General features: G+C 40.0%; 1 protein-coding gene across 1 annotated transcript; it reads left to right on the top strand.

The window, feature by feature from the left end:
- Window positions 1–287: 287 nt before the first annotated feature.
- Window positions 288–26484, top strand: MAU2 (MAU2 sister chromatid cohesion factor). The gene is made up of 18 exons (XM_050934061.1): window positions 288–492; window positions 746–811; window positions 1526–1621; window positions 3584–3678; window positions 4993–5020; window positions 5597–5752; window positions 5986–6132; window positions 7299–7389; window positions 8295–8398; window positions 9691–9768; window positions 10423–10488; window positions 11165–11248; window positions 12350–12399; window positions 12653–12730; window positions 13235–13346; window positions 14535–14625; window positions 20085–20212; window positions 21834–26484. The coding sequence occupies exons 1-18, from the start codon at window positions 451–453 to the stop codon at window positions 21906–21908; spliced, it is 1587 nt and encodes a 528-aa protein (XP_050790018.1). The 5' UTR covers window positions 288–450; the 3' UTR covers window positions 21909–26484.

Genomic DNA, 26484 nt, shown 5'->3' with positions numbered 1-26484 from the left:
CGCATGGAGGCCCGCACCCACCTGCAGCTGGGCTCCGTGCTCTACCACCACACCCGCAACGGGGACCAGGCCCGCGGGCACCTCGAGAAGGCGGTGAGCGAGTGGGGCTGGGGGAGGACACTTGGGGCAGGAGAGGGGGGTCCTGCAGGGTGCTCACGGGTGGAGGCTGCCCGCCACTCACCGCAGCTCTCCCTGCCCTGGTGACCAGCTCCCTGAATGGCAGTCAGGCTGCTCTCCCCGTCTCTGCCCCAGCCAGCTCGTGACTGGGTGCCCACTGAGCAGGGGGGCAGAGTGAAAGGTTTCATGCCATGGAGGGAGACCGTGCTGACTCCTTTGATTGAGGCCCACAAGCCATGTTCTATTTACCAGAGAAATTGTAGAGGGAGAGAATGGGTGGCCGGGGGCAGTTTCTTTAATTAACCCCTTAGTATTGTTGACTGTGCAATAACTATGGTAATCTGTCTTCTCTTTCAGTGGTTGATATCACAACAAGTATCCTTTCCTTACCATCTGACAGTACAACTTGAACACTTTTATAGTCTGGATTTAATGTGAAATATTTCAGCAAACATAACTGGCCAGAGTGAATCTGTTTTGTTGTTTTGTCGGGAGTTCTCTCCCAATTTCCAGACATGGGGCTTCTTTCTTCAATTTTTTAGCTTTGACTTGGCATATTGAGCATTGCTTGGTGGATTAATACTTATTGTAGCAAAGTTTATTATTCGCTTAACTCTGATGCTGCAAGATTCCACAGTTTGAAGATGTTAAATTTGAAGCAGCAAGCCTTCTGTCTGAACTGTACTGTCAAGAGGTAAGTGTATTGAGGCTGCTCCTAAAAAATATGCTACTTTTCTGATCATAAATGCTCTGTCAAGAGGATGAAGGGTTTTTGAAAATTTACGTATTTTCTTTTGTATAGAACCACCGCATGAGCACACATCAGTTACAACATATTTCTGAGTATGGGTGATCTCTGTTGCAAGGAAGCTTAATTTATAGTGAAGTAATATGGAAGTTCTGAGGTGTTTCAATATATCACATTATGCTGGTTGCAATTACTGTTACAGTTAAGTTCTGTGATAAAATGAGTTTACTATCCTTATTTATTCCATTAGTCATGGAGGAAAAGACAGGCTAACTTTTTTGGAGTTGCCTGAGATACTTTTGTTATGTGCCTTGAATATTTTGGATTAGATTTACTAAAAGGCTTTTAAAAGGGGTCTTCAGTTTTTTCAAGCAAGCCCATTTGTGTTCTCTAGTATGCATTTTTGTGCATGTATGAAGAGTTTGATGTGAGTGTGCAGATGGATTTATTTACTAATATTGTTCAGCACATCTTTAGAGGACTGCAAATTTGATTACTCATGTCAGTTTGTTTTCAATTTTTTTTGTTTTCTTGCTTTATGACTTTTAAATCAAGACCTAACCAGAATATCTTTCATTAAATCTCACTGCTTTTAATGCTGAAGATTCCTTGTATAGGTTTGTTTTACTGTTGAATTTAACGTACATATTTTTATTTCAGAATTCAGTTGATGCAGCAAAGCCTTTGTTGCGTAAAGCCATCCAGATTTCACAGCAGACTCCATACTGGCACTGTAGACTACTTTTTCAGCTTGCCGTAAGTATTATTCAGGTGACTTATAAAGCTGCATAAAAGGACTATGAAAATGGCAGGAAGAAAGTATAATGCGCTTGTAAATTTCTAGATTTTTGCAAAGAGGAGAGAATACTTCTGTATTACCCATGCCTTGCGGTGTCTGCAGTGTCTGTCTCTTGATCCAGTGGCTGGTACTAGTGGATAGACTGAATTATCGCGTATGCTTCATGTTGTACTATTGCGATAGACTTCAAATGGAGTCTAATAGAGGCCTCCTTGCCTGCATAAGTGATGATGTGGCTGGCAGAGAAGGGAGGGTGGGATCCTCAGGATTCTAGCAGGGATACAGAATCCTGAGAAAAGGTAGAAGAATCCCCTTCAAAACGTACATAAAATAGAAACCTCCCCGTAAAGCCTTACTGGATAGAATAGTGAGTTTCCTACCTGAGGATGGTGTGATAGAAGTCTGGGTTCCACTGTTTTCCACTTCCCGTAACATCCACAGCAGAACTGGGTTAGAAAGTGGAGTTACTATGAAGGCTTCAGGTCAACATCAGAAATGTTATTGTCCCTATTTTGTAAATGTTCTTAGGCTTGGCTTTGGTTGAACGTTTAACACAGTACTGGTTTTTAGGCATCATCTGAGAATAATCTTGGAATTAGGTGTGCTTGACATCTTGTCCTTACTTTTGTTGTCCATGTGTTCAGAGAATACTTCTTAACCTATCTATAGGGTATCCCAACCTGTTAAGATTAGGAGCACATCATATCATCTAAAGAGTTTACAGGCTAACTAAGCAGTGAGAGAGGCAGGTCATTCTCTCTGCTGGACTGTACAGTCAAGAGAGCACTGTTCAGCAATATCTCTTCCAAGATGTGCCTTTTCTCAGCAGCCTGTTAGATATGCAGAATACAGTGAAGGCTGTTTGATAAGAATTGAGGGAATTGCTCTTTAGAAGCAGCAAAGAGTCCTGTGGCACCTTATAGACTAACAGGTGTTTTGGAGCATGAGCTTTCGTGGGTGAATACCCACTTCGTTGGGTGCACGTAGTGGAAATCTCCAGGGCAGGCACTTTAGAGGCACTTTCAAAGGGAGCTTGCCAAACTATTTTCTTGAAGGATGTGTTAACATTCACCTTTACTCTTCTTCTTCCTCGTTCTGTGTAGGCTCAAGCAAATAGCAACAACTTATTTCCTTGAAAATTACTCATCTGTGTAATTTGAGTTGAGATTTTGAGAGCCTTGCACTTCTGTCAATTCAGGGACAAATGTTTAGCTATCAGTGAGTTATATGTGTACTTATAGGAAGCTTAACCTCCAGTTACATTCTGTGCTTCTGTGAAGGATTCTTCTTACAACCCCCAAATATGTTGCTGGTATTGGGGCATGTTTCTTTCTAGCTTCTTTCTGATCAGAAGGCCTGAATTCTTTATTCTGTTATACATTTCACTGAGATGAATTGGCTTTCTGGCTGGAGATTGGGAAAATTCCAATTTCAAAAACTAAGGATGCATCACAAAAAAACCTACCCCACTCTTCTTCCCTGGCCTGGAGCATTGAATATCAGGTGGTGCTCACTGACTTTATGATAGTGCATTCCCTGCCAAAGGAACCACTGCTATTGACTGTACGTTAGGTTTAGATTAGGCTGTATATCGAATAAACCATCTCTACTTTATGGTAACTTGGATAAGTGTAAAAAAAATGGTTTGAAGGGGATTTTCTCTGAAATGTTGAAGACTTTTTTCAGAAGAGGAATAGGAAACGTTTCCTGAAACCTGAAACAAAACACCTGTTGTGTTCAGGTGACATGTAAAGAACTCCTGTTAAGCAGTTGGATACTTTGTTATGAAATTAAAGTTTGATACAATTATTGTAACAAGAGTATGTACCTAGAGCAAAAAGAGAGAAAACAAACCCATAATTGGAAGTTTGAGTCATTAAAAATGCTAGCTTGAAAACTAACTTTTTTTTTCTCTTCAGCAACTTCACACACTTGAAAAAGATTTGGTATCTGCATGTGACCTTCTAGGAGTTGGAGCAGAATATGCTCGGGTAGTAGGATCAGAATATACCAGGTATGTTTCCTTCGCTTACCTCTTCTAATTTATTCTGATTTACATAGAGACACTGGTTGCAAATGAGCTTCTGTAAATCCATCATAATCAAACCAGTACTTATCATGTATTCTCTCTCTCAAATCTGAGTCTCTTGCCTATCCAAGGCTCCTTTTAGCAGAAAACAAACACCAGCACTCTGCACCAAAGCTCTGGAGAGCCTTAGTCTTAAACAGAACTTTGTTTGCCTTCCTCATCTACTCAAATCTTCCCAACGTGTAGGCTTTAGTCTTTGGCTCCCCTGCATTTTGGGACCTTTCAAGGCCTAGATACAGACCTAAAGCCTCAGACTCTTTAATTCCCTGACACTGTGATTTGGACTCCTTTTTCCAACTTTACACTTGCCTTCCTCTTCTAGCTCTGGCAGGACCCTTATTGCTGCTTTGAGTGGAGCCCCAGAGATGGAGGACAATGGGTATTTTCTGTGGTTTGGTTGATAAACAGCAAAAGTTTGATTAAACCCTCTTCTTCCATCCCACATATTGTCTTATAATTTACTTTATGTTGTGTCTTTTACGTCAAAGGTACTCTAAAGTCTGTGCTGCCACTACTGGGGTGGCCACACCCAGCCAGTGACACAGCATGCTGCACAGTGATGAGGGAGGGCAAAATTTGACCAAGGACACCTTTGCTCTGATAAATAGGACCATGGAATGGATGGCCTTGCAGAGCCGGCAAGACCTCTTTTAGTAAGATCTCATTTCAAAGGCCCTCACGTGATAGATTGCATGGACTTCATTTACCATGAAAGGGTGAAGGGCTGAGTTGGTTCTACTAGACCAAGGGTAGACAACCTATGGCACGCGAGCTGATTTTCAGTGGCACTCACACTGCCCAGGTCCTGGGCACCGGTCCTGAGGGCTCTGCATTTTAATTTAATTTTAAATGGAGCTTCTTAAACATTTGAAAAACCTTATTTACTTTCCATACAACAATAGTTTAGTCATATATTATAGACTTATAGAAAGAGGCCTTCAAAAAACATTAAAATGTATTACTGGCACGTGAAACCTTAAATTAGAGTGAATGAATGAAGACTCGGCGCACCACTTCTGAAAGGTTGCCGACACCTGTACTAGACTTTTGACCCAAAGTCCCAGGCAGTCTGAGCATTATAAATGTGATGCTTATACCAATAGCTTGTTTCCTCTGGCATGGTATAGTCTGTGCTGAAAGGATCTGCAGCATTCTCTTACCCTGAGTTTTCTCTCATGAGTATATCTTGTTCAGTGTTGTACCTTCTTAGAGCTGTGACACGGTTTTGTTTTATTTCAGGGCACTGTTTCTGCTAAGTAAAGGGATGGTAAGTTGGATATATTTAAGTGTAACAAATAAGTTAATACTATTACTTCAGTTCATATACTTTATAGGAACAGAATAAGGCTACTGGTCTTGAAATTGTCTGGTTTGAATGTGTGTTGTGTGCCTTCCTTGTGCTAAGCATATTCTGCTTCATTTCCATAAGCAAGCGTGATGTTTGAAATGCAGCTGAAATCTGCCCTTTGGCTTGCAGGATTTTTATGTAGTTCAATGTCTTGCTTGCTCAAAATACACAAGTATAATACGCATAACACACAAGTAATTTCATGAAGAAATCAAGCACCGTTAGGCAGGCATATCTCAGATTAGCGAAGTTGATTATAATCTGTGAAGAAGCCCTTTTGTGATGCAAGATAAAAGGTCCAGTAACATATAATGACAAATTCTTTTCTAAAAAAGGGTGCCTTTAAAGTTAACGTCTTAAATCTACATTTAGGGACTTAAATAAATCACACTCAACATTCAAAAGGGAAGAGCACTCAACAGCTTCGACTCAGCTTCACTGAGCATTTAAGCTGTTTCTTCTGCACTGTTTATACACATAATGCTTTTCTTACAGCTTCTTCTAATGGAACGGAAACTGCAGGAAGTGCACCCACTCCTTACTTTGTGCGGACAGATAGTTGAAAACTGGCAAGGAAATCCCATCCAGAAGGAATCACTGCGAGTATTCTTCTTGGTGCTGCAGGTGACTCATTACCTGGATGCTGGGCAGGTATGTGATAATTCCGCAAAGTTACCATGCTTGGGAATCAGGAAAAGATTCCTGTCCAAAAGGCTGTGGTGTCTTGTGTTGTGAAATTACTGCATCATCTTATGCCTTTAGAGTAGAGTAAACTCTTTAAGGCAAGTACTGTTAACTGGTTGGCATCTTTACTGAACTGTATACATATTCAGGTGTTGTCCCAGATGGCATGACCTGTGACTCATATGAATCAACTTTCACAGGTGAAAAGTGTGAAACCATGTCTGAAGCAGCTGCAGCAGTGCATTCAGACCATATCGACTCTTCATGACGACGAAATTCTACCCAGCAACCCAGCAGATCTCTTTCACTGGCTGCCGAAGGAGCATATGTGTGTGCTGGTCTACCTGGTGAGAAGCTTTGTTTTACTTAGGCGGCCATTGTTAACTGATGAGGTGTGGGATAAATGCGCTCATTTCATGTCAGGATGAACCTTGTATCCAGAGTATAATCCAGTGTACAAGCACTTTAATTCTTTAAATGGTTGTGGATTTTGCCATTGTTATGTATGGACTGAATGCACAGTACAGAGCAAAGAGTTTTTACTTCTGCCCTCCCACATGTATATAGTTCTTCTAATCTAATGCTTGATCCTTGCTCTCCACAGGGATCAAAAAGATGCAGTTCATCCTGTAAGTTCAAACTTACTGAGGTCAGAGTTTGGTGACTTACATGGCTTAAAACAACCAACAGATGGCAAACATGATCTGAAAGAATTGGCTAGGAGAGTTTGCCATTCTGCACCTTGTTGTAGTGTGTTTTAAATACAGTGTTTTTTAATGCAATAGCCTTTTGCTTCTAGAAACCAGAGTTGTCACAAGTAAGCATGAATCTGGTACTCTCAAATTTAGTTCCTAGTGGTCCAAGTCACCACGTGGTAAGCTGCAGCTGGCAATCAAGGTCTTTTAAATATCAGTGGATGTCCTATATTGTGGGAGACTATCATGGAAGAGCAGTAAATTTACGTGGAAGTTTAATAATCTATGGAGTTTTGCTCTAGAAATTGACTTTGTAAAGATGGCATCATGATCATTGTGTTAATTTCCAGATCGATCATCCCTGCCAACTAAATCTGGGATCTGAAAGTTGTGCTGTTTTTTCTAGCTTGTCCATAATCAGCGGTAATAAAGGTTTTTCAGACTCTGTGTTGCTTTGTTGTACTTCTACCATTAGCTTCAGATTCTGGTCTGTGACACCTGTGCAGCTTTTTATTCCCTTCAGTCACGGCAGCATTTAAAGGGGTTGTACAAGAAGCCCTGAAAATGAAACTTAGTTAACAATGACATCCTTACATGAGCCAAGTGGAATCCAGTTCATTCTCCTAGAGCTTTGTTGGTTCTTCATGACTGACAGTGGCAGAAGCTTATTTTTTTTAACAAAGCAAGGAGATATGACTCCATGTGCCTGAAAATACTTAACTAGACTAGATTTCAGTTTGATGTTTTAAATTGTTTTGACTTCAGTTCTGGAGTGTGGCGTTAGACTTTCAGAGCCTCTTTCTTATGTTCTGTGGCAGGTGACAGTGATGCATTCCATGCAAGCAGGATACCTGGAGAAGGCACAAAAGTACACAGACAAAGCACTCATGCAGCTAGAAAAGCTAAAAAGTAAGTATGGAGGTTAAAACTTTTGATGAGTTGCAAGGCACCTTTATCTGGTGCTAAAATAAAAATATCAAAACATGTTGTCTGCCTGCAAGAACAGGCACCTCTAATGCTATTGATCTGTTCAGGGTTACTTCCATAAGATTATGTATGAGGATTTACTGCTTAGCTGTAAGAATTTTGCTCTGGTCTGAAAGTTGGTTTCTTAAGATCTGAGTCCAGAACAGGAATTCTTTTCCCTACATATTTTTTTTTTAAAAAGAAAGGTATATCTCCAATTATTTTATCTCATAGAACTGGAAGGGACCTTGAAAGGTCATCGAGTCCAGCCCCCTGCCTTCACTAGCAGGACCAAGTACTGATTTGTGCCCAAGATCCCTAAGTGGCCCCCTCAAGGATTCAACTCACAACCCTGAGTTTAGCAGGCCAATGCTCAAACCACTGAGCTATCCCTCCCCCCTACTGGTTAGCCTGCTGAGTTATGGGAGTACAAAAAGATTAATTTATCAGTTCCTTGCAGTTTTTAAACTGCTTTGTGGAATCTTGGCCATCCAAAATGCTGGACTATTCAAGATCTCACTTATTGGAAGCAAAGTCATGATCCCCAGGGGTTCAGCTAAGTGAACCTTGGGTTGCCATTCTTCCCTGATGAAGGGACAATTCTCCTTTTAAAAATAGGCTCACTTCCCCAGTGGCAACTGAAACAGTAGGTCGGAGCAAACTGGCTTATCCAGTGCCACATAGTTCATACAGACTTCTGCTCAGAAGTCTTTGTGCTGAAGTTATGTTGAACTGTTGGCATGAGGGAAGCTAGCTTTGTAGTAGTTATATGGGGCCTAGGCTGTGAGATTAGGATGTTGTAGTGCTATATAAGTTTATTTCCTGAACTGCCCTTGCTTCCCTCTTAGTGTTGGACTGCAGTCCTATTTTGTCATCTTTCCAAGTTATTTTGTTGGAACATATTATCATGTGTCGGCTTGTCACGGGGCACAAAGCTACAGCACTGCAGGAGGTAAAACTGTCTTTCCATGCTCATTTAATCTTTTGAATATTCATGAATCATTGCAATAAACATTAGTTTAAAGATATGGAAATTTAATTTCCAAATAACATGTTCAGACTCTCACTGGAATCCCAGTAGTCTCAGTGTAACTACTAACATGCATAGCAGTGTCTGGGAATCCTTAAGACGACAAGGTTCTTAAGCCTTGAAATTAAGCTCCCATTCATTCAGAGATTTTATTCACAGGGTTTTAAAATAGTATAGCTTGCTAATGGCCAGAACTGAGTTCCAGATACTTTTCCCTCATCTTCTTTTCTGTCACTCTAAACTCAAACCCATAACTAGAGTTGTCTTCAACTCTTCTTTCCCTTACTTCCACATAGTGTTGACCATGGTGCACTTCATCCTGTGCATATAATAAGATCCAGCTGTTTCTTTCTATCCATACAGCTAAAACTGTCATCCAGGCTCTCCTCTCCATTCTGATAGTTCATAAAAAAATGCAGTTGAAGATTAATTTTCCTTGTTTGTTCCTCTGATCATGTCATCCCCCTTTTGAATCCTTCCTCCGGTTCCCCATTCTCTGTTTGACTCAAGCTCAGACATATTACACTGGCTTTCCCAGCCCTTCCCTACTTTTCTTTGTCTTATTATGTCACCACCTCCTTCTCCCCGCTGATGATGATAATGGTCTCAGCTTCCCTTTTGCCCAGTCCTCTCCCAAATGTCTGCATTGTCTTCCATTCCATCCCTTATTTATGAAACATGCTTTCTGAATTGGTCCACTGACCTTTCAAATCGTTTCACACTGCCTACCACAGTGCTTAGAAGAAATTAGCCAGGTAATAGTGCCTAAATAAAGGAGTAATTGGTGATAGTTCATGGGTGTTTTGTTTGTTTTTTTAAACCCTTTGAATATTTGTCCCTCTCTTCCATCTTTTTCCTGCTGCATGTTGTCTTGGATTGTGAGCTCTTCAGGACAGGACCCATGACTTCATGTGGGTGGATAGTGCCCAGCACATGATATTATCTGCCATAAAGCAAATAATTCTGAAAACTAACTGGTGCACATATCCTAGTATGGGGAAGAGCGTATACACACTGTATATAAGGCTTAGCTTGCAGCATGTCTGGTCTCTGCTTCAAAGGTGCAAGGCAGAGCTTAACTTAATTTTGAGCAAAGCACAGCAATAAGCTGAATGGCTCTTACAGTTCAGGCAGTTGGGAAGTGGGGGCAGGCTCATCCTAGATGTAATAAAGAAATAATTGGTTTAATCTTTTAAAATATTTTTTTCTAACAGATCTCACAAGTCTGTCAACTCTGCCAGCAATCTCCCAGACTGTTTTCTAATCATGCTGCGCAGCTACATACTCTCCTAGTGAGTACACACTATTACTCTTGAATTTTGGCCTATACATGGCACCATACCTAGAGTTCCTCCTTAATTGTTACAGATAACTGTTATAGTGATGCAAACCTCAGCCAGTTTTTTAGACTTGCGCCAAGCAAGATCATTTATTCATTGTCTAGAAATCTTGTGAATTGCCTTAATCTGTCTTTTAAGCAAACACCAAGCATTTTGTAATAGCCATAGAACTGTTAACTATTTAAACTCTTCTCCTTTAAAAATACATCACATTTAAGTATGGGAGCTTTGCAAGTGAACATCCACAAGGTATATTGTATGCTGTAGGGAATCCATTTTGGTAACAGAATAAGCATCAGATGATTCATTGTATGTAGAATTTGTATTTTTAATGTTATATGAAACAAATAGATTCTAAGAAGAAATGAACTTTACAATAATGTGATGAGAAGTTGGCAATACAGGAATTACTTGATCTTTTCAAGTGAACCAAACAAAACTGAGGCTTGGTGGTGTCTGGCATAACACATTAAATTGTTTTCCTGTTAATGACTCATAATGTCAGGATTTCGTGGATCAAACTTGCGACCATCTCCTTTACTTGCAGAATTGCAATTTTGCTACAGTTATTAGAATGCATAGTCTAAAACGCACTTTCTTTTACAGGGGCTTTACTGCATTTCTGTTAATTGCATGGACAATGCAGAAGCACAGTTTACAACAGCATTGCGGGTAAGATTTAATGCTAAAACTACTTGAGGTAGCTCTATTAAATGTAGAGGTGGGCACAGAATACTTACCTTCAATTTCTCTAGGGTCTAAGTAACTGTTTAGAAGCAGCCATGGGTATTGCTTTACATCTCCTTGGGTAAGGCAAAGCTATCTTACTCAGTGAAACATCTGAATGGATCATTCCACTATTCCTGTTGAGAGGGAGAGGATTAAGGTTGGGAGGGGGGTGCAGAGCCTGAGTGCTTTAATGTTATCATTTGTGCTCGCAACAATCTCTCTTTACTAGAATGTGGCAGTATCAGAGGACACTGCTCAAAGGGCTGGCCTAGCAGGTCTGTCTTACCCAAACTGAGAGCACTTTAATATGAAGAGATGTAAGAGAAACTAAGATGAAACAGCAAAACAAAAAAGCCTCATCACAGGAATGTGTTGTTTAAATGCTGCCTGTCATGAATTTTGCTTTAGAGACTTTTACAGACTGCTGTTGGGTTTAACATTTATTACCTTCTCAGAAATGAGTTCTATGTATGAGTGCACTTTTGAGTGTCTAGATGGCTTGGATCTTCTAGGCTAGGCTATATCTTTGTCTTGTAAGGGCTGTAAACATGTTGCTTAGTAACTAATACCACTGCAGCTATTTCCGGTTTTAGTTTGTGTTTTGTATTCTTCTATTTAGCTCACCACACATCAGGAATTGTGGGCATTTATTGTGACAAACCTGGCCAGTGTGTACATCAGGGAGGGCAACAGACATCAAGAGGTATGTGTCTGGCTGCTTCTGTTCTGTGGCTTTACAAGGTGCATGTTTGCAAGAAGAAAAAATTTTAGGACAGAACTTTTGATTATTCATTCTTGGTGTGCTTTGCCGCAAGTGCTTTGTTGGGCAACCACCCATCTGATCAAAGTAGTGTCATTTATTAATAATAATACTTACAGGGGCTTGAGGGTATGAGTTGGCCCAGTGCAGACTATTAAAGGAAACAAGCATTTTGGATCCTACAGAGAGGTGATTTAGATGTCTGAGCACAGCAGTGGGAGTCAGGAACTTGAGTCCTAATCTCAGGCCTGTCACTGACTCCCTCTGTGATCTTGAGCCAATCACTAATTTGTCCATTTCAGTTTCCATCTGTATCTAAGAGCAATATCTACATTACATGAAGTTTAATGAGAATTAATTAAATGATGGCCAAGTGTTTGGAAGTGGACATTTGCAGGTGTTAATTGTTACCCACAGAGGACTGATGAATCAACTCTCTTTCCAAAGAAGTTTACATCAACTGTCAAGTATTTATGATTTGTACAGCAGCATTAGTGTATTCTCTCTAGCACTTACAATTGGGTTCTTTAGCTACTTTTCAGAAACTACTTTCAAATGTTATGTGGACAAATGGTACGTTGTCAATTTGAACAAGCAAAAGCATGAAGCATGTTAAAAAGGGACGCTTGGAGAATGAAAATTAGTCACCTTAATTTTTGGCTAGTGTCAGGTTCTGGTTCTTGTTAGCTAGCAAGATGATTCAGCTTTTGGATTTCAAGCACTCCAGTCATATGTTTCCATTAAATGTCTTTCCAGTTAAATTTGAAGTTTCATGCTAGCACTTATACAGTCTTAAAGAAAGAAAGAAAGAAAGTTGTTCTTTGTAAACCTGATTTTTAGGGCCAATATTGAGCTGATGGTACCCTTCCAATGTTGGAATGTTCCATCCTGTGTTCTAGCCAGTAACAGCAAATGCTTGCTGTGTTTTTTATATAACTTGTGGCATTCTGCTTTATGTACTGCTCCCATTAAAACTTTTATATCCCATACTGTAAGCTAATATTTGTTAAACAATTTTTTTCCATTTCTGTTTCTTGACTACAGCTTTACAGTTTATTGGAAAGGATAAATCCAGACCACAACTTCCCTGTAAGGTAAGGATTCTGGGTATCTTCTAAATGCTGTTTTTGCAAGAGCGTTTTTGCCTTGTAAAATTCTTAAAATAAAAAAAAGCATGGCATGAAAAGCAAGTGATGTCAAGGAAGGGGTACTTACAGTTTTGTCAGTCATTGGCACAAAGAACTATACTTTATGAAGTGTTGGAAAATAAATTCCTAGAATGTATTCTGTATCACGCATCTAATGATGGTAGAACTCCTGGATTTAAGTTGATTGCTTTGTCCCCAGCTCTCACTGTCTCCGAGCAGCTGCTTTCTACATCCGAGGGCTGTTCTCCTTCTTCCAAGGAAGATACAATGAAGCAAAGTGAGTGCAAAGTCAGTGCTGTTTGGAAGGGGTGAGCGAAAGGGAGAAATGAGACCTCTTCCAGGCCTGCCAGAATCCTTCCCTTGAATTTGGCCAGGCTGATTTAATACTTGCTGGTTGTCTAAATAGGATTGACAAACAGTTTAGGGAAATTCCCCTTTAGATTTAATTTTCTACAGCTTTGAATTCCTAGTAATGACAATATCTAGCACTCTTCATTGGTAGATCTCACAAGTGCTTTACAAATGTCTGTATTGTAATCCCTGTTTTACAGATAGGGAAACTGAGACACACAGAGGGGAAGTGACATGCCCCAGGTGTTGCAACCAGCCAGTGTCAGAGCTGGGAGTAGATCTTAGGTCTCCCGAGTCCCAGTATTTGCCTCTTGACTTCCACAGTTAGTCGTTCAGTTCTGGATTATGCTTATGACATGTTTGTTACATATTAGAAGGAAAGGAGAATGTTTTATAGAATGTTTGTTTTATTTTCGTTGTGTTTTTGTAGACGATTTTTGCGAGAGACACTGAAAATGTCAAATGCAGAAGACTTGAACCGATTAACAGCATGTTCTCTTGTACTCCTGGGTCATATATTCTATGTGTTAGGGAATCACAGGGTAAGCCTTTACAGTCTTCAGTATTATTACTGAGACCCTTGTTTTACTTGCTGTTTGCCAAAAAAAAATCAGTGGGTTTTGTAAAACTAATCTGTTTTAAGAGTTCCATACATAGCAGTATCCTACCTAAAGTGGGCAGCATATTGACTTTTCAATTTGTGATTTGCATGTTTAATGGTACATTGACAAAGCAGTGACATTTGCAATCTATTTCAGAAGATTGTATTTTTGTAATGTTTAAAATCACTTGAAAAGAGGATCAAAGTAGAGGAGAAATGGTTTAAACTAGATTGTTTTGGAAAGTATTCTGAATTCAGATCCTTTTTAAATCCTCATGCTGTGGCAAGCTGATGCATGCCACAGCATGTTTTCCCTGATGTGCCCAGTAGATGTACTCTAACTTCTATTGTGTTGAAAGATCCTAGACAACTTTAGACTATATTTTAGGGGTTACCGTCCTACCTCAGAAACACAGCCACTTCTTGGATTGGAACATATGGCAGCCATTCTGTGGTTATCAAAGTTGTTTCAATTTCAGCAATAACTTAATATTTGTAATTATTGGCGATCCATATATTGAAACAAAATCCTTAATAGGTCACTTGCTTTAAAGTTACTTTTCTTAATTGGCCCCTTGTATAGTGTAGACCTTCTTTATATCTGCCATCTCTGTCCTCCTTTGCTTTTCTTATGCAGTAGGGAGCAGTAAACTTTAATTCTGAACTTCCTATATGTACTCTGTCAATCTGTCATACACATAATGTATAGATTGTGTGTTCAGGTGTCTGTACTCTCTTCTGAATAAATCCTGATATCTGATGCTTGGATTTAGTTTCCTGCAAGCAGATCAGTAACTGATGAAATAACAAAACTGGAGTTATATAGAGGAATTATAATCTCACATGAGATTGGTTCTAATAGCCCAGGATAGACACTGACTGTCATGTTACTGCATAGGCGAAAATTGCTCTTAGTAGATCTTAGCTAATACACGAGAACAGTGTTGGGTTAAGAGTCAACTAGATATTCTGTCTGGTGGTAGATATCTTCGGGTGAGGGGGGAAGAGCTGGGGGGCTGTGAGCATGCCATTGTGACATTTGTGTTATAAATTTTATGGGACATTTTTCTATCTTAAAAATATCTGTGGCTACAATGAGTGTTTGACCTTAATATGCATTCTTGACTAGGAAAGTAATAACATGGTGGTACCAGCCATGCAACTTGCTAGCAAGATCCCAGACATGTCTGTGCAACTATGGTCTTCAGCTCTGCTGCGAGGTAAGATAGGAGCGACACTTTGACTAAATATTTGTATACAAGACAAGTAGCAAGTTGAGTTCTCAGGATTGGGGAGAAGGGAAAGACCATGCTTTTTGGTTCTAATGCTTACAAAGAAGCTAGTGACATAAACATCTTATGTACTCAGTTTTTTTAGGAGTGTGTGTGTGTGTGTGTGTGTGTGTGTGTCGAAGACAATAAATGTTAATTTTCTGACCAGATATGCTCATAGTTAAAGTGTGTGAAAATCAGGTGCTTCTTACAGAGAAGCTCTTCAGGAGAAGCTGGTGGTCAGTCACCTGAATGTCAAAAATCCTGACTATCAGTCTTGCTGTGCAGCAACTCGCATATGCTAATGTAGCCTCTCCTTTGCAGCTATGTGCACTTGATGCCCTGATTTTGAGCAGAATGATCTTGCCCAAGATTTTCTAAAGGGACAGGTTGATTTTGAATGTCTAACTTGCCACCTTAAAGGGGATTGACTTTCAGAAAGTTCTGAGAACCATCCTCTGAAAATCAGCCCCACATAGTGTCTCCAGGTGGGCACCCAAAATCACTAGTCACTTTTTAAATCTTGGTCTTTGGTGTATCATTGGAAGCCTGTAATTTTTAAGAAACTTTTCTCCCACTTTTTCAGACTATTGCAGTAGCTCCCAACTGTTCCCACTTTCAGCCAACTTGTATGCTGATCTTATTTGCCCAGAAATAACTTCATCTGTTAGTCACTAAAGAGGTGCAGTTCCCAGAGGAGAAAAAGATCAGGATACATTGGCTGACAGTGGGGACAGTTATGAGCTGGTGCAGCACAGTCTGAAAAAGAGGGGGGAAATGTTTGACCGGCTTTTCAGTGCCTGATAGCAGAAGTGGTAGTCTCAAATCTTAATATCACTTTTTTCTAGTTCAGCATTAGGGTGCAAGGTGAAAGAAAGGGAAGTAAATTAAACCAGGAGGGAAAGATGAGGTTTACATTTTGTTTTCCCACTTAACCACCACGCAAATACCAGATGGATGCTACTGGCTGTTCCGGGAGCCTATTGAATCTTTAACCTTGACACCAGCCCCAGATTTTTTTGGATGCCGAGGTCATCCCTGCATGTTTTGCTACAGCAGTAGAATCACTAGTGCCTGCAGTTCATAGTATCTCTTCATGAACATCTTGCAAAAGGGGTGGGAGAGAATCTTGTATTGCTTTCTAGCAATCCCATGTGGCTAGCACAAGAGCAGCGTTAAATTAATCCAGAGAGAGGTTGATCTAGTTCTTGACTGTAAAGGGAGGTTAGCCTGCTGCGAGGGTGAATGAATAGGCAGGATTCTAAAGGATGTTTTCTCCGTGTATGTAGTTGATTCTCTCACAAAGTATCCCTTTTTCAACATTATTCTCTGTGCTTCACCGTATCCTGGATACTGCAAGCATTGATTGTTTCACTTCATAGTTTCTGCTGCTGTCAGAGCGTTCATAAATAGGACGGGGAGACTGTTATACCACATCATACATAAATATCATTTAATTTGACTCCCACAAGACCCAGGATTCTTTGTACAAATGTTGACTAGTTTCTTGGCAGACAGTGTTAATGCTACAGTTGACTTACCCTGCAGCTTCAATTTAATATAAATAGTCGTGTTACTACAAAAACTGTGCTGCACATTAAGCTCTGCAGGAAAGAAAGGCCAGACTTACATTTTCGTGTTTTCCTGCTGCTTTGGTTACAAATGTCTTCTGTGCAATTGAAATACTTTTCTAATTTGTATGTGAGTGTCGCTCTTGTGCGAGGTGTGTTGATAGCCCTGGAGACCGATACCCTCAATTTATCCACAGTCCGGGTGCAATATAAGCTTCCCCCATGCTGTCCCATCAGTGTGCCTTATTCAGGCCTTGGATAGAGCTCGAGTGGAAAGGAGGACTCTGTCTCAATGGCTATTACCTGGTGGGACTGCCTAGAAGAGGTCCACTTGTTTCTTGATGTGGATACTTGTCCATTAGTAACTAGCCTGTGACCCACTAATTTACTGCAAATAGATTGCCAAACAGGCAGCCATGTGATAGTAGCATTTTTCAGTCACTAGTCACCTGGATTAAGATTTTCCTCTTTTTGCAGTCCTTGTATGTGGTTACAGGTCTTTCATAAAGTTTCTTTCAAGGAAATGGCAGTCACCTTGAAATAGATTAAAGCTCTTCAGTAATGGGGGATGACAGAGCCATACACACGGACAGTTTGTGGAATTGCTTATACTGAAAAAACAGCCCTGGGTTAGTACACTAGAATGTGACAAAATATTTAAGAGTCAAATCAGAATGATGGCAAAATACACCACACAGAGGCTCTTTATCTTGGTACTGTCATCCTGGTAAAATATATATATTTTTTTAAGAATTAAGATGTCTAAGGGAGAGCTTGATTTCTAATAAGTATCATATTCACTGCAGGATAACACTGCTTCAGGTTTATGATAATAGAAGATATAAACATTCTTCTTTTTGGTTAACTGAAGATTATGCATAATGATAGCTGCCTGTTTAGCCCAGGTTTCCCTTTTGAACCACAAAAAAATGCAACTTTACTTCATAAATTCCTCCTGTGTTCACATCCTAGAATTGCTGATGAAAAAGCACTTGGCTACTAGTCACTGAGAGTACCCTGGCAAAATGGACGTATTAAGGGCAGATTGGCACCCTTAAGAGCCGTCCCTTCACTTTGCTCTGCAGAGCATTTTGAAACTTCACACTACTACTAACACTGCAATGCTCCTACCTACCTTTGACCTTTTCCTGCACCTCTTCCTACTTCCTCTGCTTGTCTAGCATGGGCCTTCTCTTCATCACTTTTCACGATGTTACCTCTGTTTGGGGTGAGAGCCTTCTTCACTGCAGTTCCTTGCATTGGGAACAGCCGTGTTGTATTTCTGGGCCTCACTGATTCTCCATCTGTCTTCAATTTGCATTTGAAAACTTACATTTTTCTCTTGTGAACACAGATTCAGTTAACTTCAGCTGTATTTTAACTTCGGAGGTGGAATATGGTTTAGCTGAAACTACCTATTGAAACACTACACTGAGAACTCATTCTGTGTGTGCACCAACTTCCATCCTGCTTAAGAGTGTCATAGTGATAAGAATTTTCTGTATAAACAGAGATATTTAGTGTTGGAACAAAGTTCTTCAGTCACCTAATATGAGAGCAGCCTGCAAAATCAAATGGATTGTGTATGCTGTTTGGGGTTGAGGGAGAGACTGGCAAGCATCTTTGGCAGAAACTGATCTTGGGAAAGGCAGAATCCAAAGTGATGTGAAGTGAAGGCAGCTATGACTGCTTTCCCCAAGCAGTGCCAAAAAGAGGTTAATGACAAATGCAGAGAGAGACAAAGCTACTAGAAGGGGCACTAGGCACTGTGACTCCTGTATGCAAAGTGCTACTGTCCCCCACCAGACAGTGCTTCATAATGTGAGAGTGAGAATTGTGTTGTGAGGCTCTTTTGGCACAAATCTGAACTAAAAAGGGATGGACTCGTTTAAATGAGCAAACATTACATAGCGTGAGACTGATGCCAAGTTTCAGCCTGTAGTGAATTAAAACAGTGCAGTTCTAAAGCTCCACAAAATTTAGGTTTTGTAATAGCAAATTATAACTCAACTTCTATTAAAATCAGCACTCCAGTCAGGTGAATATAATTCCTTGTAATTATCAAAACATGCAGTCACACACTTCTTTCCCAATAGGTGGCACTGTAAACTAGACACACTGTCAAAGGTGTTTACTGTTCAAGTAAAAATTACTGGTCCTTGTGGAACTACTGGTGTATTTGTCCATAGAGGTTGAAAATAAAAAGAGAATAAATGTTGAGAGGAACACAAATAAGTTTTGAAACAGGGAAAGATAACAGACCATTGAGCAAAAGTGAAACTTTCTCCTGCCCTCTCATTGTGCAGAATAGAACAGTGCAATAGTGGAGAATGTGAGATGTGGCTGGTGTAATAGCATCAAGTATTTTAGGCATATTTTGTTAAATATTTTTTATTTTATACAATATCTAAGATTAATCTGCCCTCAGATGCAAGTGTGCAATTCCTACTGAAGACACTGGGAGGGAGTACCCTATGAGGGTAGAAGTTAGCACCAAATGTAACTTTTGGCCGTTTTGGTCCAATTCTGTCTGATCTTGCCTTTCCGTTAAGTAGCAGAGTAAAAGCACTTGGAGAACATCTTGTCATGGTCGTTATTACAGAGTGCTTTAGAGTGAGTTGTAGACTATAAGAAAAGTAAACGTTTGTTATAAAGGGCCATCGGTTGCAAACTCACCTTTCCGTCTGAACGATCTACCGGCTATCGCTGCAGGTATCACCTAGTGTTACCAGGATTGAAAGGGGGAGTGTTTTCTATCTTTTCAGTTTTACTTTGTGCAGTACACAGTACTTAGGCTGGAAGCCTTGGGAGTTAAGTGTCAAACTCCCACTGAATGGTGGTAGAATTTGAGAGCCTAATTCCCCTGGGTCCCTTTGAAAATTCCAGGCTTTGGCCTGGTCTACACTAACAGTTAGGTCCACCCAGCTACATCACTCAGAGGTATGAAAAATCCATACCCCTGAGTGACATAGTTAAGCTGATCTAATCTCCAGTGTAAGCAGTGCTTGGTAAACAAAGAATTCTTTTTTCAACCTAGCTACTGCCTCTCAGGAAGGTGTTTACCTATGCTGACAGGAGAACCCTTCCCAGTGTGAACAGTGAAGTGCTAAGGCAGTGCTGGCATAGTGGTGCCACTGCAGTATTTCTAGTGTAGACTAACTCTGTGTCATTATTTTCATTGTTCTCCCTTGCTGAAAATAACTTTATAAACATCCCTAGTGTAGCAGAAACACCTTTAAACTTCTCTGAGGGCTGGTCCACACTGGGGGTGGGGGGAATCGATCTTAGATATGCAACTTCAGCTACGTGAATAACGTAGCTGAAGTCGAATATCTAAGATCGGATTACTCACCCGTCCACACCGCGCGGGATCGATTGTTCGCGGCTCTCCGTGTCGATTCCGGAACTCTGTTAGGGTTGATGGAGTTCCAGAATCGATATAAGCGCGCTCGGGGATCGATATATCGCGTCTAGATTAGATGTGATATATCGATCCCCGAGCAATCGATTTTAACCCGCCGATACGGCTGGTAGTCTGGACGTGGCCTGAGGAGTTGTTATAAAAGTATCCAAGCATACTATTTAAAGGGCAGACTCTTTTGGGGAGAGATAATCAATTTAAAAAGCTTTGAATTCAGTGTCCCTTGAAAACGACTTTTTTTTTATAAAGTCAGAGACAGGAAGGAAGTTGCACATGGGGCTACACAAGTAATCTCTTCCTCCAGCCAATAAAAAGGGGCATTCTTAAGAATTAAAAATGCCATCTGCCCGAACTGTCAGCCATTTAATCTTCTCTTAGTACAAAAATGTGACACACTCCACTTTTTTCTCTTTCAGATCTGAACAAAGCCTGTGGAAACGCAATGGATGCTCATGAGGCTGCACAGATGCATCAGAACTTTTCACAGCAGCTTCTTCAGGATCATATTGAAGCTTGTAGTCTTCCAGAACACAACCTAATTACGGTAGGTAGTCTTCATCTTTCACAGTGCAGTGTGTGTAAAGCCACACACTGATCTCTTCTCTCATCTGCCACCCTTTTCCCCAACACACAAGTATCTCAGTAAGTCGTCAAACTTCAGGCTGCTTCCTCATATTTATAATGGACTGATTACAGAAAAGAGAAATGGAGATCAAATTAATGAGTTAACTTTTGTACAGGCTGTTAGGTTGGTGATGTCTTTATTTCTCAAGTGTATTTTTCTCTGAGTGTCACATGATTATTTATTGCATGAGCAAAGTAGTTTTTGTAACCCATCAGCTGGTTCATTTTACTTACAGTTCTTGCTTTCAAAAGCAAGAAACCACTTATGTTCTGGATATGTTGTTAGGTTATGGTAGTGCACCCAGATCTTCAATCTGAGAGTGATATTGTCTTGTACATTGCAAGAAATATCCACTACTGTTGACATTTCTGCCATGTTTAGATTTTCTGTGCCTAAATAGAAATGTCTTTGGGTAGCCAGTCTAGGTTTTGGTTTAATTTCACATTTTGTATCTATACAGACATTGCCATAAACTGTTTTTACCCCTTTGAATGTGCTAATCTTCTGAAGCCACTTAGATTCACTTCTAACAGAACTAAATACAGTGTCTGAATTTGGAATCCAGAGAATTACCTTAACCTCTGACTCCCTAATTTTGACTGTATCAGTGTCAAAATGTTCTGACACTCAAATTGTTTTGAAGAGGTAAAGAAGTCAATCCATCTTTTTTAATTAATAATAATTTAAATGTCTTAACTTTCTGGGGACCAAATGAGGGGGAGAATGGAAAGAAATCATTTAACTGCTTTGTCTGCAGTAGGTCCCTCTAGAGATTTCCCAGGGGTGGGAATGCTTGAGATATAACCTCTTGTTTACAAAGATGCCCACAGCAATTGTGTGATTTCTAGGAGCATGTGTATAAAACCTGCAATCCCAGAGGACAGATTTCAGTGATAGTGCTGTGCTAGTGACTTCAGTTTGATGTCAACCTGCACTGCTGAGCTTTTCATAATCCATGTTCTGATTGCATAGGCTAGATAGTGTGGATTGGAAAAATGTATATTACAAAAATTAGTTTTCTGTCTCAGCAGACTTTTTGTAAAACGTAAAACACCCAAATGTATTAAGGTGGGTGAGGAACAGGCCTTTATTGAATTGAATTGTAGATTGAACATTTTAATGGACTTGTACAGACAGACTCAACTTGGGGCCCTATCCATCAAATCTGTACTTGTGTGAGTGGTTTCAGGATTGGACCTTCGCATTCTTACGGGAAGGAACAGGATATGCATTCACTCAGTAGCTTGTCAGTCCTAGGTCAAATGAAGTAAGAGACCAATGTCTGAAATTAAATTGAACCCAGGAATGACTGGCAGTTTGAATAGTAGCATTTTGTTTCTGTGGTGTTTCCTAGTAACGGACTGCTGGCTGATAAAAATCAAACATTCTGGTTCTCAACTAATTTTGATGCCCTGACTTTTATTATCTCAGTGTGGTAAATATTATATGGCCAACTCTTCATTTCTGACCTTGCGGTGATTTTTTTCCCCCCTCCCATGTAGTGAATATAGGTTTTTTCATATTGTATGTTGTCTTTCAGTGGACAGATGGACCGCCTCCTGTACAGTTCCAGGCTCAGAATGGACCTACCACCAGCCTGGCCAGTCTCCTGTGAAAGAGAAACTACCAGGACAATGCTTAAAAATGTAGCCAAAAAAAGGGGGAAAAACCAGAACGTTTTCCCAAAAACTTTTCTGCAAAGAAGAAAAAGCAAATTCCTCTTCTAGCAAGGGCCTCATAGGAAATGGATTGATAATCACATAATGTACATTTCATAGACTTACAAAGCGGGAAGGGCATTTTAAGCAGCTTTTATGTAGCCTGTGTGAACATACAGCTAGTTTGTGTGTATACTCACAATCTGGTTTTAACTTGTTTTCCTCTTTGTCTAAACCTTAATTCTGGACAAGAGGAACACTTGTTCCTTAAAGTGGTTAGATGTTTGTTTTTTAAAAAGACAATACCAGAAAATGAAGAATGTATTGAGATTGGAACAGTGATCATAATCTAAATATTTAAACCCTACCTGAAATGACGCATGTCTGCTTTTATTGTTTTCTGTGCTCTCCACTCCCTGGGAATAATTGGATAGAATCATGACTAGCCATAGGTTACAACAAGCTTCAGAAGTTGGTTCATGAAGTGGCATCCTTTCTTCTTCTGTATCAAGGTTTTGAGAATGCCAAAAGTATTAGAATTCCATAATGAAGGTAAAAATTAGCTCATTTACTAGTTAAACTGTTGAAGAGAGAAGCAAAACGAAGTGTGTGGTTTAGGGTAAACATTCCCCAAATCTGACATGAATATCTATATAGAAGAGGCTTACAACAGAATAACACATGCACCTGGGAAACCTTGCATTTCCAAATGATTTTCCATCTGCTGGGCAACTTTTGTTTTGTACCTCAAATTTTGGAACCCTGGTGCTGTGAAGTTACTGTGTTTCTCTGTCTGTGTGCTGTCCAGCTGCCTACCAAAATAGGAAAGATGTGGTCACAACTCAGTCATTTCCATTTTGCAGAGTAGAGTTTGGCAGTTAATTCTGTGGAGCAGTGTCCACAGCTTATAGTGGGGATTCCAACATGTTGAGTGCAGAATGGTGTAAATGTCATCAGACAGGGTTAAATGTGTTTCCCCTTTTTGAAACATATTTAACTTTGCATTTTTCATAAGAAAAATACTTATTAAGATTTCTAATCAAATGAGTACTGCTGGTACTCCAGTAATACCTGTATGTTTTTTAAAGAAATGCTAATCTTATGTTTGGGGTAACTTTCCTACTAGACTCGACAATTTTAAGGTCAGAGTGTATTTGAAACTTGTCTCTTGGGGTGGTGGTTCTCCTATTTAGCAATCTGGTATCTGCCTGATTGCATATTACCTGCCTTCTAGAAATCAGTCTACTACTTGACCATTGAGTAATTTATGTATTTTTTTAAAATGGGACAAAAATCTGTTTTGTCCATGTAACGATGGGGTTTTGTGATCCTTCTGCTTGCTGTACTGCAGCTGTTTAACCTCTGTTCTCAGAGCTGTGCAAGCCATGGTAATTTTAGGCTTCATTGGATGCACGGTAGGGGGAAGATGGTTATCTTCAAAACTGATAGGGGGAGATACTTCAATTTCAGGCCTGCAGAGCAGTAATGGATGCAGCATAAACTTAGTTTTTTTCCAGAACTCGGGCTATAACAGCATTTTTGTGAGCTGACAGGACTTTATGGGTACTTTTTATGCAAATACGCATCCCTTGTTTCCCATATTTATACAAATAGAAACTGTTCCACAACATTTGTGATAGTGTCTCTTCTTTTAAATCAGCACAATCTCCAGTGAATGTTTTTTGCCCAGACTGGAATGCCAGTCTTGTACCCAAGAAGGGTTGTGCCAGTTGATCGTGAGGAAAGCTACCCAGAGTATACTTTGCGGAGTTCCTTTGAATTATATCACTGACACTTAGGACAGTGCAGCATTCCCATGAAGGGTCCCAGATTGACAGCTCTGGGGACAGAAATCCTCTCTCTTCATAAGACAGCTTTGGCAGTAGCACTGCAAGCATGCATCACAGTACCATTGTGGCCTCCGTTCTCAACAGGTGGATTGTGTTGCTGGCCTCTGATGGGACTACCAGTAAAGATGCCAGACTGTGGTATGGACCTCTGCCACTAGGAAGGGTACTGGCACAATAGACTTTTCACACTGGCAGTCAAGCAGCTATCACTGCAGTCACTTTGTCTGGATTTCAGCCAGTGATGTTCAGGTGAATGGTGCCACATTCCATGTGCCATCCAGACCCTTGTCTTAGGACATCCCTTCTTTACTCTGGGGCATGAAGCAATTAGTCTTTCTCATACATCTATGGCCAGATTTCCAAAAGTGCTGAACAGACACCACCTCCTATTGAAACACTTATGGAAGGTGGCCACATTCTCAGTGGTGGTCAGTACCTCACCCCACCCTCATGATTCTCAACTTCTGGTTGCTGACTTGTCTTAAAAATATGCCCCCAGTTCTGGGTGCTGGTCAGTTGAAAATCCTGTGAAAGAATCTTGGTTTAGAAGTGTTTATACTTTGCATTTGGATGTGTGTTAAAGAATGGAGCCTTTACAAAATGGGATGAGTGTGTCTGTCTTGGTTTCTCACTGATAGGGAACGTTCTTGTTCTGTAATGTAATATTCAAATTAATACAAATATTTTTCAATAATTCCCTTCAAAGATCGGCCTATTCAGATGATCCAAGCACTGTTCCTTTCCTGCCTTCTAGGCTCTTGTCATCCACCCTAAGCTCTTTATTCACCTATCATGTTCCCATTCAACTGAAAGAAATCCATTATAAATGTTAGTCAAATGCCTTATCTGTGAAGCAATGTGGAGGGGAGGAAACAAAACCATTAGGGATGGTTCACATGAAGGGTCTCCAGACAAGCCAGGCATGTTCACTTGAGTCTACACAGGTACGTTGCCTCCTGTGGCATTACTGCCTTCTGGCTTTCAGGGGAAGCTGTTGTGCCCAAAGGTCTTGAAAGTGGTTTTCAAGGCTAAGGGTTATAAAGAGGCCGTGTATTATCCTCTGTGCAGCTCTTCAGTTTGCAGAGGTGATTTTCTAGCTTCTTGTTGGCAATACCTTGGCACATATGGATTGCTTTGTTCTATCTGTAGAAATTATAGGAACTTGTAAAGTGATAGAAAATAACAATGGGAATGCCACCTGTTACCCGACTAGCCAACACTTGCTTCTGCATAGGAGGGTGGTGCTGCATTTCCAATCTTCTCTGGACAGAATGGCATGCTTGTTCACATCTGTTGACAACTGACGTATCACCCACCATAGGTCCCTCTACTTGAATTCAAACTCCCTTCCCTTTCTCCTGCCCTCTTCCCGTGTGCAGAATTTTGCAAACTGTGTAAATTTGAATTAACCTGGTAATTTTGTATATCTGAAACTCAATGTACATTTGCTACAATGTACAATGCTTATTGACTATACTTGTGTATTAAATTATTTAATAGTTATATTTGCTTTTCAATACATTTTGTATGTAGCGCAGATTAAAATAGGGGTCTCATAACTTGAGTTCTTCCTGATTTTAAAATGCATAGTATCTTTGGTCATCTGTATGTCAGGATGAACAGAAAACTAGAAACTTACATTTTAGAAATATTTTTTGGTTAAATGCTTGATCTGACTTTAAATTGATTTGATCAACACTACATATTTCTAGTCTTCAAACTCCTGTCCCTGAATTCTCTTTATATGAAACATACACAGTCGTTTTTATGAATTTCTTAAAAAAAACTGTACAGTTTCTTTAGCATTTTAAATGAGTAGTAAAATTTATACAGAAACATTTAATCATTATCATGTAGATAGTGTAAAAGCTTCAATATGTATAGACAATGCAATCTGAAACAGTGTTTGCGTATTATATTTTCATTTCCTGCAGTACAGACTTCAGAGAGGTTTCAGCTAATAAATTTCATACTTGGGAAAGACCATTTAAATTAGCTCACGGTTTCTTGAAAAAGTATATAGGAAATTTATTCCCCCGGTGTGCGCGTGCACGCGCACTCAGAAATACCTGATGTTACAACAGTGTTAGAGCCTTGAGTTGTTATGCTACCTATAGACATATGCAGTTCAGGACTCTGTTGTTTTGCCTCTTTGATTTCAGTTTTTCAATTTACCCAGAGGATGGATAGTTGTTTTTCTTTTATGACGGAAATTCTAATTAGTATACCATCTTGCTTTAATGTACAGGGGTGCTGACAAAACTACATACCACACTAAATGAACCTGATTAGCATTTATACTATATGGCATTCATGCCAAAACTGTGGAAGCTCTTTTGTGGCAGAGGGGTGGAGCGGGGAGCCAATCAGTATTTCAGCCTGTACAGAAAAACCTTTGGTGAAAACAACAAAGTGAAGTATTACTTGTCTGTACTGTTCTGCTGTCTGTCTGAGCAAGTGTCTCAAATTATTTGCTGCAGTGAAATGTTAATGATTGGGTCTGTACAATGTATTGTTTGTGTTTGTAGTTCTCCCTAAATACCAGGACTACTACTTCCGTCTAACACTGTAAATACAGTAACTGATGTAAAGAGACGTAACTTTAGGCGATAGTTTGTTGCGTTTGGTTCCTCTCGTTTTCTATATTAGAAGAATTTTTAATAAAGTTAAATCTGACCTCTAA

Source organism: Gopherus flavomarginatus, chromosome 24, assembly GCF_025201925.1.
Source record: "Gopherus flavomarginatus isolate rGopFla2 chromosome 24, rGopFla2.mat.asm, whole genome shotgun sequence".
Classification (NCBI taxonomy): Eukaryota; Metazoa; Chordata; order Testudines; family Testudinidae; genus Gopherus; species Gopherus flavomarginatus.
The sequence above is the reverse complement of the archived record's forward strand: the minus strand, read 5'-3'. Positions and strand labels throughout refer to the sequence as shown.